Genomic DNA, 21,222 nt, shown 5'->3' on the forward strand with positions numbered 1-21,222 from the left:
GAATAGTGGTTCATTCTATATGGCATATATTAACAAACAAAGACGACTATCAGAATGGCCGAAACAGACTGAACTGAAAGAAAGATGGATAAGACATGGATTACCTAGTTTTTATGTAGTAGTTTTACCTGCTGCTAGGAACTCTTGGATTTAGCGTATCTACTGCGTAGGCTAGTTTAAAACTTCATACCCTAAATGAATCCTGCAAAGTAAAAGAGTGAATTGCTCAAATACTGCTTATCCACAGTCTTATGTGTGTCGGTTGTGTTACCAAAGATAAAATGATGTTAATCGACGCTTAACAATTGCATGTTTTACACAAACACCAAGATTGCACCATAGTTAAACCATAAAGCAACAATTTATTTTTACTCCATAAGTAACAGTTAAAAACGTTCATTGACATTATTGTACTACATTACTAGTTTCGTTTCGCAAAATATAGCTTTCGGGTCTTTTGTTGCTTTATTTGTAACGAAGTAAACTTGAATGTTAATTAGAGTAAAGATAACTCATTAACTAAATCTACAGAAATTGTTTTCAGTTTTGCTATTTGACACACGAACTACAATTGATGATGCATTATAATCAGCAAAGTGTTTAAGTACCCTTGTTTTTTTTGGCTTTGCTTCTCTAGATTCATTTTCCTTTCTAACGTTTATTCAAGATTTATATTCTTTCCATTTAACTCAGCCGATTAACATCACGTGGTATTTTATGATTTAGCAGATGGCACTATATTCAACCCCAAAAAAATGCGACACGCAAGTGTGACTGGGGGAATACCATCATGGTGCCTTTAAAATTTACAGTAACACATAAATATGGAGTTTCTATTATTCTTTGTAATTTAAACTGTCTTTGACTTTGGTTATCATTGTCTTTTCTAATTGTCCTTTTAAAATCCTTTTGTGTTTGAATGGAATTAATTATTGTATTATTTACATCAGTTTTATCGTTAAAATTATTATTACTTTGATACAATACTTTCATTGGGTCTAATTATTTATTTTAATAACAAGTTCATCCATAAATCCTTAATAGTGTCAATAAAATCAACAAGTACTTTTCCATTGATTAAATTATAATCGCTTCACTTGTTCTTTAGAAATGAATTCTACGAAAAAATGTAACCGGTATTATTGTTTAGCATAAAAAAGCTTGTACAATATGTAAGTGGGGCTGCCTGGTCACTTGTAAGACTTCCAAGTGAGCGGATCCGTTCAAAACTATCGATTCGTTTCAGTGTGGACTGCTTTCTTATGTAACTTTAAATTTTTATTACTTTCTTCACCCTTTAATTTAGAGTTTGTTACTTTATTTTCTTCTCTACTGTTAACTGAGTCTGTAATTGGGATCCTTTCTTTTGAATTCTGATTTGCATTGAATTTAGAATTGCAGTCTAGATGCTTATCTGTAATTATCTTGTTTATAAACTCATGTACATCACGTTTCTGTATATCATAAAAACTACATTACCGAAATGCTTAATTTTACATTTTCTTAAAGTTTATTACATACGTTTAGTCTTGTTCTGTTAAACACTGTCCGCAAACCAGAATGAGCAATTTGTAAGTCTAATTTATTAAAGTGTTTAAAACATGTTTGTGTCTCACCCCGACTCAGACGTGTAACATGGAGCAGTTAGTAATTGGAATATGCACGACAAATTGAAGGAAATATACTATTGATAGGGCACGAGCTGCCATGTCTTCCTATTAGACTATTTAATGAGAAACATGCAAATGAGTCCTCTATTTCCGACCGCATCGCGGTAAGTTTCTCGCGTGGAAAATTAGATGAGCATACAGACGATACAATTTATTTTATTAGGTCACACGACGATCTGTTCGTATGCAAATCTCCGTGAAATTGCAATGAATCGAGAACGAACGTTCAACTAGAGTGATTGAGAAATGCGCTGTCATTTCATGTATAGCTTCGTCCTACATTCAATGGTTTGTACAGGGTTTGTGAAATTATTGGCTAGTATTCAGTCCCCATTTGCTTAATCTGTGACTATAAAACTTAATAGAATATTATACTGTACCTATATGTTTAATATGGAGAAAGGTGAATAAAATTAGTTTGCATTTCTCTTCATAAAGTTCTGGTTTCATTTTGATGTTTATTTCTGTCCTAATCTATACGGCTACTATTTTTGAGTATTATGTTTTTGTTTTTTCGTCTAGCGTTAAGTAGAGTAATCTTGAGCCATCTATTTCTTCACTAAGCCATTGTGAAGTGAGCGCGCCAGCTTGTGAAATGTACCAGAAGAAAATGTTGAAAGATTGAACAGTCTCTCGAGCCGAGTGCGTAAAGATGCTAGATATCATCTCAGATAGCCAGATTTAAGTCAAGCGTGTTATTGCATGGTTTATAGCCGAAGATATTATGGGGAATGAGAATGAAATTATATCGTGCAAACAATTATTACGAAACAGAATTTGAAAGTGAAACGCTACGCAGCAACAATAATATTTTGATAATCAAAACAGCAATAACAATATTACTATTTGTTATTAGTACGGCAAAGTATAAACAGAAGGAACTGTGTCAGCCGAATTACAATAGTTTGTAAACAAAACATAGGCAGTGCAGCCGAAATATTATTGTGTAAACAAGTTTAACATAGCATATACAAAAAATATTGTAAATTCAACACAATATGATCTTTTGCAAAAGTAGATTACTACAGACGAAAACAAAAAAAAAAAAATAACAAAGGTAACAACATCAAAACATTAAACCCGTCTCTAATACATTTAGTAGGTGTAAGAAAGAAACATGAAACGCAACACCGAATGTACGTCTGTTTGCATTTCAATACATTTCCGTGAACATCTGCGGTGTAGCGGAAAGCCAGACATTTGCGTACGAATACTTCACAATAGGGGTTCTAGCGTAACGAAACACCGTAATGTACGATTCTAAGCAACATGTGATTAGGAACTACGGAGATGTATTGCAGGAATCGAGGGTTACATTGCTCGAAGATTTGTTACACGAGAAGATAGTGTTAGAAGATAATGTAACATGTGAAAGGGTTTCCGAACAATAGGATTTAAATCAACATACAAGGCGGAGTTTTTGTAGAATGGCACTTTATCTCTAGTATGCATTTCTAGACTGTTTGCAAGCCTTAAAACGCACCGATTGATATTGTGTTTCAAGTCTTGCAAAGAAAATTTTGTGATAAATAAATAAAACTGCAAGAACTTGAAATTCACTTGTATCTCGATAAAACACTGCTAAAACATCTGTATTTATTGTACGCTAACAGAATTACAGAGATGTTGACATCGAACATAGCGTGAGTATTGCACATGAGTATAATTTTACATTCCTGTTAAAAGATATTCACTCACATACTGAGCGGTCACACTTGACTGGTTCAACATCTAATCATCTGCTTGATAAGTGTTATGATCAAGATAGAAAACTTCATCAGTAAGGATAAAATAATCAGTAACAAACTATTAGAAATGATCAAGCCAACGTATTTCCTTAGTATATATTATTTCAGTGAAGTACCTTCTCGTTTCATTAGAAAACATTTCTAAATTGTCTGCGATCGAGATCCTAATTTCTTTATCGCCTTTTAACTATCTCTTTTCTTTGTCAATAAGCTCCAAATGATCTAGATTATTTACAGCAGCGATTAAATCTTTTTTTCTCTTACACAAATTAACCAATTAAATTATTAGATCGTGTCATAATGTAACATTATTTATTTCAGTAATAATTGAACGTGTGCAAAATTTAAACAGCAATCGTGAAATTACTATAACTGTGAAAGGTTTGTTTTGTCATTACACTAATGTTAATAGTCACGATACACGTATCATTAGGTGGAAAATTACTATTATTAAATTAGCAGAAAGTTTTATCAAGCAAAAGTGTTCTACTTCAGTTGAATTGTGCGAGAATTGATCAATCGAATCTAGTGGTCAGAACTACAGGGCAACAAACTGTGTGCTACTGGGATTTGTTCTGAAATGGGTAAAACAGTAACATACTGTGCATGATGTCACGCATCAAGGCAGCATCAATTAACACGCCTGACACTGAAAACCCTGCAAATAAGAATAGTGTCAACGAACAGGTATAAAATTTTCAATTAAATATAAATGGTAATTATAATTTTAAATACGATGTTATGGATAAGAAGAGAGGTAGGCGTCTAGTGAAATCAAACATGCAAACTACATTCTAGACTTAATGAATGTAGAGCAGCCGATAGGAGGACTTGCATACGGAATACTTTCAGACGTTTATTCAAATACAATTTCTTTTCCAGAGAAAGCATGAACACATGTAAATGTTGACGACACACAACATATAATCGTGCTGAGATAAACTCATAACATGCGCGATGAACAACAGAACAAGGCAAACACTATAATGAGCTCTCGTGAGGTCACACTAGATGAAAGTAATGATAGTAAAGTTTAACAAGCCGTGAAAATAGCAAACATATCACAATAGACAGTAAACAAACAAGTCATGTTCCTCGAAACAAACGATGCTATAGAACCTGTCGATCTAGAAACTGGACACAGGCAAAAAAGCTACACGTGCTAAATAGATTAATTTTGCTAGTATCTTAGTTCTAAGAAACGAAACGAAACTGTAGTTTTTAGCCATAGTACGTTTCCCACGTGATACAATGACAGTAAAATTCTTTTGCCAGATGAATTTCTCGGTATTTCCAATACGCTATGGTAACGATCTCACAAGTTGATGTAACTAGCGACTGTTAGAAAAAGAATCGTGCGATTGTGCACGCTTCACTCAAGGACTATCACGCGACGCCACGCCACTGTTATTACAGCACTGAAAAGCTTATTAAAATAATGGCCCGATAGCTATGGAATTAGAGATTACAATGAGGAATGCGAACATTCCTGTTCTTGTTGCCAGGTGCGAGCGGATTCCTATGCCAATGGGAGTCGATCGTTTAAGGAAATTATGTGCTCCTGTGAGAGAAAAATGCCTGGTTATCCTCACGCTAGGCCCGCAGGAATGCAAGCGATATTTACTGCTGATGAATTACAAAAGAATCTATAAAGCGTGAATGCATTTTATTTTCATTAAATTACGACTGCATTTTTGTGTTATCGGATGTAATGACAAAAGATAAGAAAGCCGATATCAGTAGGAATCGATAGGTATTCTTTAACGAGGCGAAGTGTGTGAGGTACCGACAATAGTGAACAGTATTGTGCACAATGAGGTAGACCCGACTGCGGTAAACGAATTCGTATCAGATTACTATGAAATAAAAGGAGCGTAAATATACAGTCCGATAAACAAGCAGAACGGAGCTAAGGTCGCAAGATGAAAGCTGTTGGAAATACTTGTAAATTGGGGTTTTCGTTCCAAGTAATGACAAGTTAAGCCAGTTAATTTCACAGTTGCTTTCGTTCGTGGAATGAGAAGAATTCTGGGCAGTAGATAAATTAATAAAGATAGAGACGACTCGACGTCAATCCGGAGTCGGAATAAGCAAGAAAGATTTATTTGTTTCAAGATGGTGGCACGTAACATGCAGCATAACTTCTTGGGTTCAATGAACACGATAGTGTAATGACAGGTTGCTAGGCTCTGGTCTATGAGTACAATAATAAAGCCAAGTTTATTATAGTCTATAAGAAACGCCTTGAAACTGAGACTAGACTTATTCAATAGTCTTTGTCTAATGGAATAAGTAAATTGAAACTGGCTCAGAAGAAGCTAACTATGAAGGTCAACTGCCAAATAAGCAGGTGAAAAAAAAGATTTAGGTATATACATCATTATTGTACGGCAATCACCAACACTTGAAAAAAAAAACACGTCTTCTAAATATAAATGAAGAGATTATAGTATTAGTCATCGCGTTTGGCCAACGGGTTAGTGACCGTAAGCCCTTTCGCAGCTAGTCTCAATACGCTTACGTCATCTTAGGCTCAGTAATCATATACTGAATTCATATTTAACAGCTGTTATTGCAATTCGCTACACGACAAGTTTCATGCACTTATATTATTCGAAGGCCGAGATAACGTTACGGTTAAACAAGCCTTTGTTGATTAAGAGAAGAAAGGTAAAAAACCTACATTACCTCTAGGTCAGACGAGAACAGTAGTGAATAGAAGAGTATCTAAAAATACTGATTGTTTATGCGTATGCAAAGAATTGACAACAAGTTCAAGGATGTTACAGCTGCAAAATATAGAAATTTACATTGAGCCAGGTCAAGATTGTAACCCTTGGATATTTTAACACCTGAACCTTAAAAGCAGTTGCGTAACACTGAAGGCGATTTCACCAACGATCACAAAAACGTCACGACGTCTCGCGAGCATGCAACCGAGCTATAAACAATACGAGCAGACCATCAATAAACATCAAGTCGATGACAACGATAACGTCCATTACAAGCGATCACTTCTCTAAACTCACTCATTAAAAGATACTTTCATTTCATAGAGTAAAAGTTCATTAGCCGCTGAGAGAACAATAGGCGATGAATAAATACCAGATAATAGTTCTGATACGATGATTGAACACCCACACGCTGACGGCGAAAGTGATGGCCTGGTGTCGTATGAGGTAATTGAAATCTCGACCACTGTATTACGTACAAGATAATCTGTTTATTAAGAAAAAACTATGCAGCGTAACATTGAATTGTTCAGTATTATCGGCGTAACAGAAATAAATTACGTTGAAGTTACACTTGATATAAGTTTAGATTAGTCAGACGTGCGAGCTAGACTTAATAATAATTTCGAAAGTTGATTGAACGACTATTTTTATGCACGAAAGCGTTCTGTAGATTGTGAAGTCAATCGACCTGATAGAGGCGTGGAAACTTAGTGTAGTAAGATTTCGTATGTGATATTTAAAACAATAGAGACCTTGAGACTGCCATGAATATGTTTCAATCGTCCGGACGCGAATAACGAAATAAACTATAACAATAACAAGATATTAGCCAATATACATCCATTTTGAGATGAGTCAGTCATTAATCAAAGATATGTAGAACCTCTTTATGTCAAATTTCAAGATCAGAATGCAATACTTGTTGGTCAAGTGGTGATTCATCTCGGAATTAGTCTCAGAAAAATTCAAGGTTGTGAAGTAAATAAATACATTCATAGTTCAATATCGATTGAACAATTGTCGCGCAAAAACTGAACATTGTTAACATTCATGTAATTTTTGTAAGCGATATTAATGTAATGATCGTTTAAGTTTACACCTTTAGAAATTGCAAAAAGCGGAATTAACTATCAGTAATTAAGTCTTCGCGAGTTAATTATGTAGAAAAAGTTGTAAGGGCAGCATTTAAATGACTAAATGAGAATTTATCGGTGCGTGGCCATAAAAGATGCGGACACACCGTGTAGGGCTGGACGGACAATGAGACAAGATAAATATTCAAGGTGTTGCAAAATATCGTTGGAGCCAGTGGCCAGGTGGGTCGCGAGTCGCCTCGGTGCCAGAGATGACATGCTACTTTCTCTCGGGTGGACCAAACGCACCGAACTCTCCAACCCGGACGCGCGGCTTTTTGCATTGTTTTTGTTAATGCGATATTATTATTATCGTGGTTCGAAATTGAAAGTTTTAATGTACTATACTTGGTTGTGAAAAATCGAAAGCAAATTGCCCAGATGCTTGGGTCTCCCATAATATTAAGGTTACATTACCTTTATCGTCGACCACTTTAATTTTTTTGGCCTTATAGCCGATTAAATCTACAATTTAAGTGCCTAGTATTGGATGCGTCTCCATTTTACGGTGCCCCCTACTGCGGCGGATTATTAATTTTTCATATAATGACGTCGTGGAGTGGAGAGTACTCACCCTTTCGCAAGGCGGCGGCATAGCGGGTGCATCGACTTCTGTGTAGATGCATAGAGTTGACTTCCTCGACAGCGAGTCGCTGGCAAGACTGCTCGAGCTGGAGCCAGTTGAGAACTTCATGGTTCCGCCTCATCCAGGAGTGGTGGGGAATCAGGTGACGTCTACCTGCACAGCAATGTGATGTTGCCGGCACATCACACGGGTGCGGGTGCCACCGTCCTCGTGGGTTCTCAGTCAGGCTCGACTTTCGTATCGGGTCGGAGGTGAGCCGCTTGCGCAAGTGACAGCGGTGTCGTGCGTTCAAAGTCAGCTGCGGACTATCAAGGTCTTTCCGTTGTCAATATGCGGACGGAATTTTCGATGACTGTTAGCCTGCAAACAAGAAAACGTGAATCAGTCGTGCTAAATAAGGCAATACCACTTTTATTAATAGTATATACGTCTAAAAGTGCTAAAATGCTTAGGTGGCACCAACGCCAAAAGTTTGTTTGTTGGACAATAAAATAGTAAAAATGTTGATGTAAGATTTTCTACAGATCATTATCTCTATCATTAGAGAGCAATAAAATCTATAATGTCGGTGAAGATGGTAGGATCGATCACGTTATATCAATTTGGAATCGATATCTACGCAAATTGTTCAATTTTATTGCTTTAAAATTTAGAAACGGATGTTACGTAAGTTTGCACTAAGTTTTTGTATCACATTGACGCTCATTGCCTTTTTTGCATTGCTCCACTTTTAAACGATGTTTTGAAACTATACCTACAAGGACTCGGGTAATTTAGATAAGCTGGATCGATACATCGATGGACAGATCGAATCAATTAAGTGTAGATCGTATGATCGATATCGGTGGCATTGTGTGCAATTGTTGCAGCGATTGTAAAGGTGAAGTGTGTAGATGATTTCATTGTGTTGTGTATTTTAATATAGTTCGATTGAATCAAGATAAAGTTTATTATTAAAGTCGGCCGTTCTATTTACAGGTCGTCCTTGCCATGCCTATTAGTTAAACGGTATTAAGCAAGCCGTTAAGTTATATTAAGCTATTACTTATTCCTGGGCGCAATAGTGATCTGATGAAGGATCGATTTTCATCTCAGTTATCTTAAACATCGATATAAAAGTTATTGATGTCAGAAAGATCTTTGATGCTCTGATATACACTTTAGTGGTTTCGAAATACTACAAAAATACGCGACGTTTTTATCTATCAATGCTTCAAGTGAATACCGATAACTTCAAAATTGATACGCAAGATTCCTCTAGATATTTTTATCAAAAATCGCGTTTGACGTTCTGTTTCGTCATAGATTTGAAACGCACAAAACAAGAATGATATGATCAATTTATTTATTCAGATCATAACAGAAACATGAAAATGTTGACTTGAATCCACACAAATATTATTGTAACTTGCCGGTTTCTAAATTTAGTGACATCAATAAAAATTTCTACATTACAAAAGAAAAGAAAAATCAAGCTTAAAGTGATGACTCAGGGAGTCAAAGGCTTTAGTTAAATCGATTGAGCAAAGGCAATATCGATCACAAATTAAGTCGGGATGATCCAAACCTTATTAGGAAAACTAATACGGATTACAAAGTAGATCATAATACAATAGAAATACATATTTTCTGCCATGTCATTGTGTGAGATCACTCAGTTGAACTATTACACAGTTATGTTAAACGTTTCAAGACCGCAATGGAGTCATTTTCATAAGAATTGTCTCTGTATTTGGTAGCGAAACTATTGTTGTTTTAATTAATGACGCGACTGTGTGAATGATGATTGTACTGGTAAGTATTAGGTTTTGACCGTTTCTATGTAAAGGTAAGTTAAATTTCTAGCTAATCTTAGTCATGTCAACATAGACCTTGACCGATGTAATTTACAATAGTCCAAAAACTTCCAAATATAACCATGCCTTTTTTTTTTTTTTTTTTTTTTTGTTTCAGCTGAGGAAAATGCCTGACGCATACACACACCGCCCGGGGAGACGGTGAGGTTATGTGGGGCTTGCACCCACTAAAAACCTCAGCGTTTGTGCCGTCTTCTGCCTTTTAGAGAGGGGCCACGAGGACCAAAGACGACTTTCGTGACCTCTCGGCAGTGGCTGGTCGCCTCCATCTACTGGCGATCCATCTCAGCAGCAGCTCGTGCAATGCAGGTAGCAGGAGTTCCCCGGTCTGCTACCCACTGGCTGCTGCTAGGGCGGCATCTGGGCGGCGTAACGCGTCCGACGCCTGCCCACCCTCCGGCGACGAATTGGGTCCGCATGAGCGTCTGCCTCACGGACCCGCTCCGCCGCCTCCTTCTGCGATATTACTTGTTCGCAGAAGGTATCTATGGCTTTCCAGCCGGCCTCGCTGCCGATCATCACCCTCACCAAATTCGGCAGCGAGAAGTCCTGTCCGGTATTTGCCGCCAACGCATTGCACTGCTCGTCCCAGGCGGGACACAGCTCAATGGTGTGCTGCGCTGTATCTGGGCTACTACCGCACTGGTGGCACACGGGGGTAGGTTCCCGTCTAGCCACCTTATGCAGGTAGTAGCCGAAGCAACCATGGTCAGTCAAAATTTGGGTGATACGGAAGGACAGCACTCCGTGCCTTCTTCCCACCCACTCTTCGAGAATTGGCCCTATTGCCGCCGCAGTCCAATGACCAGCAGTAGGCGCCGCCAGTCTATCCTTCCACTGGGACAGGACATCCTCCTGCGCCTGCTCGCGCCATCTTCTCACAAGCTCGGGCGGAGGACGGTCGCCGCTCGAGCGAGCATTAGCTCTCCGGGAATAAATCTCCGCGAGCACTTGTGCCTCTAGATCCCACGGGGGGGTTCCAGCCAGGGCGCATGCGGCCTCCGCAGAAACGGTCTTATATCCACGGATGACCCTGTTCGCCATGATCCTCTGTGGCTTACGCAGTAAAGCCCTATTTGAGGGGCTCCTCAAACAATCTGCCCACACCGGTGCTCCATAGAGCGCCATCGACCTAACCACCCCCGTGTATAGCCGCCGACATATCGCGCTTGGTCCGCCCGAGTTCGGCAACAATCGACCAAGGGAGGACGCAGCATTGATTAGCTTTGGCTGAAGCTGCAAGAAGTGCTCGCGGAAGTTCCACAATCGATCTATTACCAGGCCCAAGTATTTCATCTTGGTTTGAACTCTTACCCTTGTAGTCCCAAGGGCAAGGTGGGCCCCGGCAGGTGGACGACGCCGGGGTCCATGAAATACTAGGGCCTCCGTCTTCTCCAGAGCAACGCGCAGTCCGAGCGCTTCAATACGGCTGATGACCAGGGACACGCACTGGATTGCCGATTGAGCTGCTTCGTCAAAAGTCTCACCCCGAGCGGTAACGAGGGTGTCATCTGCATAGCAAATTGCACCCTGCCCGGCGGTAAAGCCGCCACGCAGGGCCCAATCGTATCCGATGTTCCACAGGAGTGGTCCCAGGACTGACCCCTGCGGAACACCGCACGTAACAGAGCACCGTACCATGCGCCCGTCGCGTCTCTGGTAGCAGACGCTCCGTCCTCTCAGGTAGTCTGCCACTAGCTGCCTCAGGTATGTAGGCACTCCGTGGAATTGGAGCGCTTCACCTATGCAGCTGAATGGCAGACTGTTAAATGCATTGGCGATGTCCAGTGACACCGCCAACAGCACGTTCCCTCCGGCGACCGCTTCCCTCGCCTCTGCTTTCAAGCGCAATATGGCATCCACAGTCGATCGTTCGGCCCGAAAGCCATACTGGGCATCCGACAGGTTGGGGCCGGTCGTATTAAGGTGTCGAGTTATGCGGCTGGCCAGAATCCCCTCCAGCATCTTACCCGCTTCGTCTAACAGGACAATGGGTCTGTAAGCCGAAGGTGAATCTGGCGGCCGACCCGGCTTTTGCAGAAGCACTAAGCGTCCTTCCTTCCAAGGCTCAGGGAACTGTTTCGACGTTAAACACGCGTCGAACAGTTCCTTCAGCTGATCCTTCATCGCATCGCTTAGTGCCATGGCTAGTACCTTGGAGGGTACGCCATCCGGGCCGGGAGCTTTATTCTTGGAGCGCGCCTTCAAAATCACAGTATTCATCTCCGCCTCAGTGATTGGCAGGATCTCCTCTTCATCGTGCTGTTCCTCCTCAGGCGGAGCCATAACTGGAGGTACATGTTCTGCCCGATTGGGAAATAGGGCTTCCACTATAATATAACCATGCCTACCCGTATGTGATTAAGAGACATAGTACTATGTGAGGTCCTCTTCCTTTTTTTGAAGATGGAAGGTTAAAAACAAAAGCGTGTATGTGCCCGCGCACGAATGCCATATAAAACAGCCTTTACCGTAAATACGCCAGTTTCGAATTTCGAACGGTTTAAGGAATTTTAAATAGTGCTTACGAGTGCATGGCATGATTCACATTTCGATGGCACAAAATTGAACAAAGGATTTTCAACCTTACGTCTTTTGACATAAGGTAATTTGATGTTTTATGGGATTACGAATAAAACAGTTATGTAATAGGCTTAATTCCAGTCTGATGAATCAAAGCTACCGGGCAATGACCATGGTTATCCAATGGATAGTGAATAAAAAGTAGTGAAGTAAGTATACGTTAAGCAGATGGTTCAGTACAAAGGACATTCAAAGTTATAAAAGTAAACATCCCATCCTTAATATGAATTGATGATATGGAGTTAAAAAAAAAAAACAAGTTTGTTGTACATATTTATAAGTTCGGCAAGTAGCCTACGATAGTCCACACTTCAAACATACGATGAAAATCGTTCAGTCTCAGAGGTTTCAACATTTAGTAACAGCTAGGTCGTAATCTCAAAAGGAACTTCAAAAATGCTCATTGTTATGATGAGAATTTTATTCATTAGGCAGCGAATCGCGTTTACTATCACTCAGCAAAACTTGTTGTAAATCTCAATCGTGTTATACCTTTCTAATTTGAATTCTTTGATTGCTTTCCTTCCAGTCAGACAGCATATCTTTGCATAATAAACTTATCTTCAAGACTTACTCACTTGCATGTAAAACAACTTGTTAATGATGTGGAAATTAGAAGAAAAACTGAAAACTGGTAATCTATTGCAAGTCATAAAAATCATATGAATGGAACGGAATGTTTGTGTGACAGATTTGTGATATACAGCATTTCACTTTCAATATAATTTTCGATTACACACCGAAGACAGTTATTACTTAATTATGAAGTTATTTCGCAATATAGTCAGAAAATTGATGAAAAGAAGACTACAGAGAGTTTGCATGATTATTAAGAATAGTCTGATCTACCAGTTACACTGCCACCAGAAAAAGAAGCATTTTCGACAAAAGACGACGAATAAACCAGTGATCTACTAAAAACACCAAATACAGAATGAATAGCAGCAAAAGAAATAGCTGCAACAAAACTATAAAACTTAACTGCAGTAACAGCTAACCTGAACGACCTTCAGGCATTAAAAAAAAACCTGCAACAAACAATGCCTTACGTATCGTATGAGAATGCTGCGTTTGTGCCGACAATTAAACGAACGAACAAACGAACTATATTGACGGTATATTGTGCGCCGTGGGATTTCTAGGCAAATGGGTTAGCATGGCCATTTGTGCTCTTGTATGGTGGCTTAAGAAATCATAGTTTTACACGCATGTTGTTAAAGAAATAAGTATTAAAAGTGTGTCAGCAAAAAGACTTCCATTGACCAGTGGAAGTTAATACGAAGTTAAAAGATACTATAATTTTAGCAGCAAAATCGCATCTTAATCAATATTTTTGCATTAAAAGATTACTTTTTCTGGCAGGCACGGTCTTATACATTGGAATGTCATTGTTTCAAAGATGGCAAGTTTACTAGAAACAACTATAAAGGCTAGTTGATATACGACTGTCGATAAATCGATACGTTATCGCAGAGCAACTGTAAGTAGTTCTACATAGCTCGCGTTAGTACCGTTTAAACGGATTATACAATAAGGTAAGAAAGGCTTGACAACTCACAATAAACCTACTTACAGATGGAAGCAATTAAACCTTTCAACGTAATACTGATTTGGTTTAATCTGTTTTTACTGCAAAGAAACTACAAGTTAAGAATATTAACGAGGATATTTACAAGAGTATAAATAATGATGACAATGAAATACACAATTGAAGACAGTTTACACATATTTAAATGACTGATGACACTAGCAGAAGATGGAGAAGAACAAGAATACACAGATCTTGAACATGTCTATCCAGACACACAAGATAATAGTACACCACCCACCAAAACTCACACGAACTTAATTAAAACAATGCATATATAGTTCGGCCATTCAGAGAATGCGTTCCTGACACGTCGCGATTGAACTGACGACGTAATAACATTCATTGATTATTGATATAATAATGTTGTTTTAATGCTCCTCAATTGTTAAAACGGTAAACAACCAGCAAAAATATTTTTATCGTAACTGCAACGCCATTGCAAAGTTACGTCGTCAGTTCAATCGCGACGTGTCAGGAACGCATTCTCTGAATGGCCGAACTATAATTACACTAGCACTTCCGAATCTTCAATTCCACATTTCCCTTTTGCTGAATACGGAAACTTCATGGGCACGGTCGCAAACCGAACTGCTTCATTACAGCCATACACTTTATATAAATATGATAATGTCCCACTTTTCAGGAAACTGAAGCGCACACGCAAACTTACAAACAGCATATTGATTCTATCATTAGTGATTAGTAAGGCGAAGCGACAGGAAATATGGGTAGCGATTTCTTTGCTTTTTGTACAGAGGATGTTGATTTGCATACCACTCTCTAAGAGTTTAGAGGAAATGATCCTATTAAAGTAAATGAGGTTCTATAAAATCATTTTGCTGTAACACCTGACCTATAACATAACACGGAAGCAGACTATAAACATATCCGACTAATAAAAACAAATAAAAATAAGGAACCATTGTGACAAAATAAAAATATTTACAAAAGAAATGAAAACAACAATACGGTAGCTGATTCGGTAGCAACTGAGCTGACAAAAGAAAGTCCAAACATCCCAAATAGCGACGCACCTACCGTAAACATTAACTAACTGGATATGCAGATGAGCGTAGGTATTTCCTTCTGAGGCTGCAGGTCCTCTCGAAGCAGCCGAGCGGCGAGCGCGACCGATCGCCCGGAACGGCACGCAACGACAACAAATTAATGCTAGCGAAACACGCAATACACGCAACAAAATCAAAATTTGTAGCTTAACGGTGTCTTAAATAAAAAGCCTTTAACACTTCAAAAATACTAAAGACTCAAGCACGGACCGTTCGATTTAACAACCATCTCGAATTGAGAAGAATTTACGAAGAGAAATATAATATTATATCTACTTCAGGTATTACGGTCTTGTGAGGACAAATATTAGCATGTGGGAAATAAAGCCACGTCAGTACTGATAAGCACATACCGCGCACTTTAAAAGCCATACCGTCTGCGTTACATAAAGAAAAATATGCAGTCATGGTGGATGTTAAACTTGAAACGAGTGCAGCTGCAAAATATACAGTAGCTGATGAGAAAGAAGTTTTGATGAGGCCCTTCAATATTAACAAGATTGTTTCTGATCACGCAACGTCGGGTTAAGAGATTGAGAGCAATTTTCTGGTTTGCTTATTTCTGTCTCCAATATTGTAAAGTGATTGACTGGTCATTTCTTTTAGAGCAAGCGGCGACGCGTGACTTAGCGCCGTTCAGTCTACGTGATATTTTCGTCAAGCCTAAAGCTTCAAGTTCAATGACCACGGAGGTCAGGTGCGAGATAAAAAAAATATCAGCAGTTTCCGCAATATCTAATTTTCGGTCGTAAACATTAATTGCGCTTATTAAAGTGTTCGCGTTCAGCTCCGTTTGCGGACTGGATATAGTGCTTATGATATTTTCGTACACGGAATTTAAATGGCGGTTGAAATTAAAAGGAATCGGGTCGGATTCCTTACGTAATGTTGCATGTACAGGTCTTATCTGATCATCTGTTTCCGATGTGATGTTTGACTTGTCAACACGGCATCTCATTATCTTTGCTCTCATAACAACGTTACATACAGTTCCGCAATGAGATCCGTCTTGACGAACAACTTGGCGGCATAACTTGACGAGCAAAAAACCTCTCCCACGTATTTTGATCCGCATGAATGCCTCCAGTAATCTCAAAGGGACTGCATTCCTCTGTTGTTGTATTTCAAATTTTACACCCACATTCATTTTAGCAAGGTCCACTGGTAACCACACCCGGTCCGTTATCACAAAGTGCACCTTTATCATATTCTACCCGTATAGCTTTAACTTAACTAAGTTTTATTAATGTGGCCCGTATCTTTCTATGGGCACGGGTACATTACGCATAATAATGTTCCTTTCCCTGCTTCGTGTGCGGTCTCCCGTCTATGTAGATAAAGATCTAGCAAAAAAGCCGTGACATAAAAGATAGGCCACTTTTTAACAGTGATTTATCTTGTCTGAGCAAAAACTTGGCCTGGCGACAGATATATTTGACCTGTCGGATCAGATTGATGCCATTCGTGTCTGCATTACTTGCGATTGAAAATCAAATGCCTAGGTCACGTTGTGCACGGCTGAAAGAAACTTTACTGCATATGTGGTTACCCTTGGAGTTTTTAAGTCCAGGACGTTGTCAAAAACGGCTGTCCATTCGATTTTGTTGGTTACACCTTGAACGCAAATAGGCCAGTCACGACTTTTGCCTTATTAAGATTTATCGGGCACTTTGTTACTTGATTTGTTGTTTTATTGTGGTAACAACCATACATACATAATCCGGCTCAGATTTTGAATTAAATGGCCACCTACTCAATAGGACCATTTGATTTTGAAAAGTGGTTCATTGCAAAACAAGTTTGATACAAGTTTATAAACTAAACATACATTTGACAAACCAAATCAAAAATGCTAAATCAAGACTGAGGAGAGACAAACAATGAAATTGCACAATTATCTTATTATACCTTGGTGTTGTTAGCACCTCATAAAAGATTTCACTAGCCAAAACAAACCCCTTTAGCATAGTCGCAATAAAAAACAACGCGTGCCACAAAGACGATGAACCCATAATTTACCCTGAACACGATAATAACGTCACACATGTTGACAATTCTACCCCTAATTAAACGCCAAGACAGCTATTAATACCCGCCATAACTTTAATGGCAGTTTAACTAATAAATTAGGCGGAGATTCTGTTGAAAAAAGGTTTGGAGGCGAAACCTGTTTCGTGGTGTGGTCTTCCCGGTTACCTGTACCATGACTCGGGCATTCCACGCATATTTCCAATGCCCCTTTATACGACATAACTTCACTATACAATATTGCGTTTTGCAGAGCAGAATTTGAAGTAAAAAGCGATGTAAAAAGTGAGGAGACACTTAATTTAGGAGATGAACAAATATTGCTACCTGTTAAACTGATGTATACATTACATTTGGTAAGACCCTTTTATCATGACATTGTGGAAGGACACAATACTATTTAAAAGTGCAGAGAAAAAAAATGGGAAACGGGGTCTTCTCACTTTGTAAGATAAAATAAACAATTTAACAGGTAAACAATAGATTTTGGACACGTCAAATAAAGGAACATTAAATATGGCAGTTAGGAATAAAACATCGATTTTACCTTTTAGTGGTCAGTAAAACTGAGAATGTGTAAAAAACCTTGACGTTGAAACTGTCTCAAACGAAATGGTGTTATTTACAATCTGTTTATTATATTTAACACTTTTCTGTGTATTCTATCTTCTTGACATTTTAATATCCATTCCAGTGGAATATTTTCCAAGGAACGAAATCCTTCTCATTTTTTAGAATGTTAAATTGCTTTTTGTTCTTATCGGCCACGATCAGAATATTAGCAAAATTAATATTTAGCATAACAATAAAAGAGATAAAGAGCTTGTCATTTCCGATGCTAATACAGAAACAGGATTTGCTATTATGTTAATTGGATAACGGTGTTTTTTAAAAAGCAATAAAGCAGCGAAGTTCGATAAATTGAAAAGTTTGACGTAGACCTACAAATAATGACAGATATAAAATCGAGGATAGTAAAATAGAAACTGTTCTTGGCTACTTTTATCACACCACAAAAATCGTTTGGGAAGTAAAAAGTAAGGTAAAAGACACTCTGAAGTTGAAAACCAAAAATATCAATCCTGTATCGGGTCAAAATCATAACTCAGCTCGCCAAACCAAAAGGGACAAGTTTCCAAAGATGGCGTGTGGTCTCTATGATAACATCTCAATGGGTTATTAACAGGTTATAAATCCACAATGTCACTTTCAATTCATTCCGAGACCATTCAATGTATTTTTAGTTTGCATTTAAAGTCTAAAATTATTTTACAAACAATAGTTCAATAAAGGCTTCATAACTTGCGTCAACTTTTTAATATACACAAACATATTGTTGATCGTAAAAGCTGTCGTTATAGTTTGTTCTACAATAAACCTTAAATCGAAATCCAGAAAGTTATGACTCTTTACTTTCTAAGAAATAATACTTGTATACTTTTATTTGTTACAATTCCGGACCGGCCATTTTGACTGTTGCATGTTTCTTCATTTCTTAGATCATTGTCTGGTAACAAAAGAATGTGTTCAATACTCATTATTCTTGGCCATAAGCTAACCGGATATCCATACATGTGAAAACAGGTCATGCGTTGTAGCCTTTATGGTGGGCTATACTGGCATTCGACTCTCGAACACCATTACGGATTCTATGAGCATTGAACATCGCCTAGTTTCCAAAGTACGATTAGTTAGCAGTACTTCTACGATCAGAAAAGGGCTTCGGCCATTTCTCTTTAGGTAAAGAATCATTATGGCGTTCAAGTAATGTTAATTTGAAATACGTAATTTAATCGTTTCTTGGATTTGGTTTTTGCTCTCTAGTCTGCAGTATCGCCCGCGTCAGTCATGCCCGCGTTTTCTTTGTGCTATATGTTAATTTGAATGCGCATGAGGCCATGAAGTGCAAATGCGAAGCATTAATCTTTTCAGGTTTTATTTTAAAGCTTTTTTGTCAAAACAAAAAATACTGGTCAATGTTAATAAAGTCATAAAAGTAAATGATTTCGTTTGAAACACCTACATTTGCCTCCATGCAGTAGACTATACCTGCGCAAAACTACAGTTTGCACAGCTGTGGTGACGTCACCAACCAGAAAAATGGACTGGCCTTTATGACTTCAACTCTGCCATAATGTCTTGAATAAATAAACGTTTACCATGATGCTCGTTGCAAGGGTGACGCAAAATAATCGGCCAATTAGGCAAATATTTTGAAGTTACGTCAAGCAATATTATCATTTAAACGTTTTATTTAAATAAGTCTGTCTATGTAGTTACGATAGTCCAATTATCTGAATTCTTCATTTTGTTTTGTGTTTACGTAAACTCTGTTTTTGTGAAGTTATTTCAAAATTCCAACAATGCATTTGCAAAGCTTCACGGGGCGGACGCAAATTAGATTTGTGTTCCAGTTACTCGGGTAGTCCAAGGCCTCTTTAACTCAAGCTTATTTTGTAAGCTGAAGCCAACAAAGATGGAAAGTGGCCGCGTTTATGACAATATTATACTTTGAGCAAAAGAATAGGTGATTCCGATTCCTCCATATTCGGTGCATCATGAATTTGTGACTCATTTCTTTGTCTACACTTGCGCCGATAAAATCTGAATTTTAATATGGTTTTAATCTTCTAAATCGTTTTAAACGATCAGAACTAACAAGTAAGCTCTATTAGCGCTTATCTTAATTGTGGGTAGATTAATACTGGGTATAAACATTTTCGATCTGTAGCCGTAATTGCCGTAGAATTCTTGTTAGCGTGAAACTCAGTTAGTATTTTGTTTATTAGTTAGTAAATTGGTGTAACAGGCAATTACTACGATCGACTGCTGTTTGGTAATCTTTTCATGTAAGCTCTCGATTGATAATAATTTGTTAGGCAACAGTTACAAAAACACACGAAAGGAGAAAATTCACGAACTGTACATGGTAGCGTTAAATAAGTCTAATACGTTTGATGCTATTTTAAGTCAATCATCTTCGAATAGATACGTTATTTCTTTTTATTAATTCAAAGATGGTTAGCGAGACTTTATTGCATTATCCAAAACGTTTATTAAGTTCACAGGTGTACGCAGATGCTCGCCTGATAATAGCTGTCATAATTATACGGTTTTATCTCGAGAATCCCGTGGGAAATACGGCCATTATTATTTCAACTTTCGCAGAATCACCTGCAGGTGGAATTAGGACGGTTTCTGGACTTATTACTGACTAGCTGGTGCCCGCGACTTCGTCTGCGCAGGTTTAGTATTTCGAACAATATGTTTACAAATTGTAGCCTATGTGTTATTCTGATGTATAAGCTATATTATTGTAAAGTTTCATTAAAATCCATTCAGTAGTTTTTGCGTGAAAGAGTAACAAACATCCATACATCCATACATACAAACTTTCGCGTTTATAATATTAGTAGGATTTACTTAGACAACAACAAAAGGGTGTGACGCAAATTGCCAGACGCATCGAGATTAACGTGTAGGTACCAGGAAAACGAGATCATTTAAAATTCTTAGAATATCTAAATTTGGAGACCAGTTCCCACAAGTTTGTGGTCAGCGACCTTCGTAGCCAAACAAATAGTTTTATCGATCATAACGATCGAGATTGATTTAGTTTTGATGTCTTCATATCTGAGATAGTGATTGAACAATCAGAAGACGTTGTTTGATCGCCAGATAGTCTTAATAGTAAAATCAATCAACACGGTAATAGAACAAACGTTAATTGAAACGCAAACAATAATATAATGGCTGACTAGCAACTGGACATTTCGTTTTAAGGTACCGTTGACCCTATTAGTGGTAACTAATGTTTAATATTAATTATGATAGGTAAACTGGTATTTGTGAGGCAGTTAGTTTTAATGGTAACCAAGCAACTAGAAGTATGAATGATTATACCCAATGGGGGATAGCTAAAAAAACTTTTGAGGTGACTTCAGAGAGAGATAGAGACGAAAATGCAAGAAATTAGGATACGGAAGATGATGAAGCTCTATAGATGACGATAACTTTGAAATAAAATAAAAAAAACTATTCTGTAGCATAAGAGATTATCATGCTATTACATGCAACAGAATGACTTTTTTATTTGAAATATTACAACAACGACTGTTATGCGACCAAATCTATTGCAAAAGCAAGATTCTTCACGTCTGTCGGTTTGTTCGCTTTTACAACAAAAGCATTATTAGCTTAACTGTGTGCACTGCATAGATAACGA

General features: G+C 38.1%; 1 protein-coding gene across 1 annotated transcript in view; it reads right to left on the bottom strand.

Annotated features, from left to right (window-relative positions):
* Nucleotides 1–21,222, bottom strand: part of LOC124642739 (probable serine/threonine-protein kinase tsuA) — a 50,488-nt gene that overhangs the window by 22,651 nt on the left and 6,615 nt on the right. Inside the window, exon 2 of the mRNA XM_047181355.1 lies at nucleotides 7,861–8,232. Coding sequence (XP_047037311.1) covers nucleotides 7,861–7,980 — 120 coding nt within the window. The 5' untranslated portion in view covers nucleotides 7,981–8,232. The remainder of the gene's footprint in view (nucleotides 1–7,860; nucleotides 8,233–21,222) is intronic.

This window comes from Helicoverpa zea, chromosome 2, assembly GCF_022581195.2.
Source record: "Helicoverpa zea isolate HzStark_Cry1AcR chromosome 2, ilHelZeax1.1, whole genome shotgun sequence".
Taxonomy (NCBI): Eukaryota; Metazoa; Arthropoda; class Insecta; order Lepidoptera; family Noctuidae; genus Helicoverpa; species Helicoverpa zea.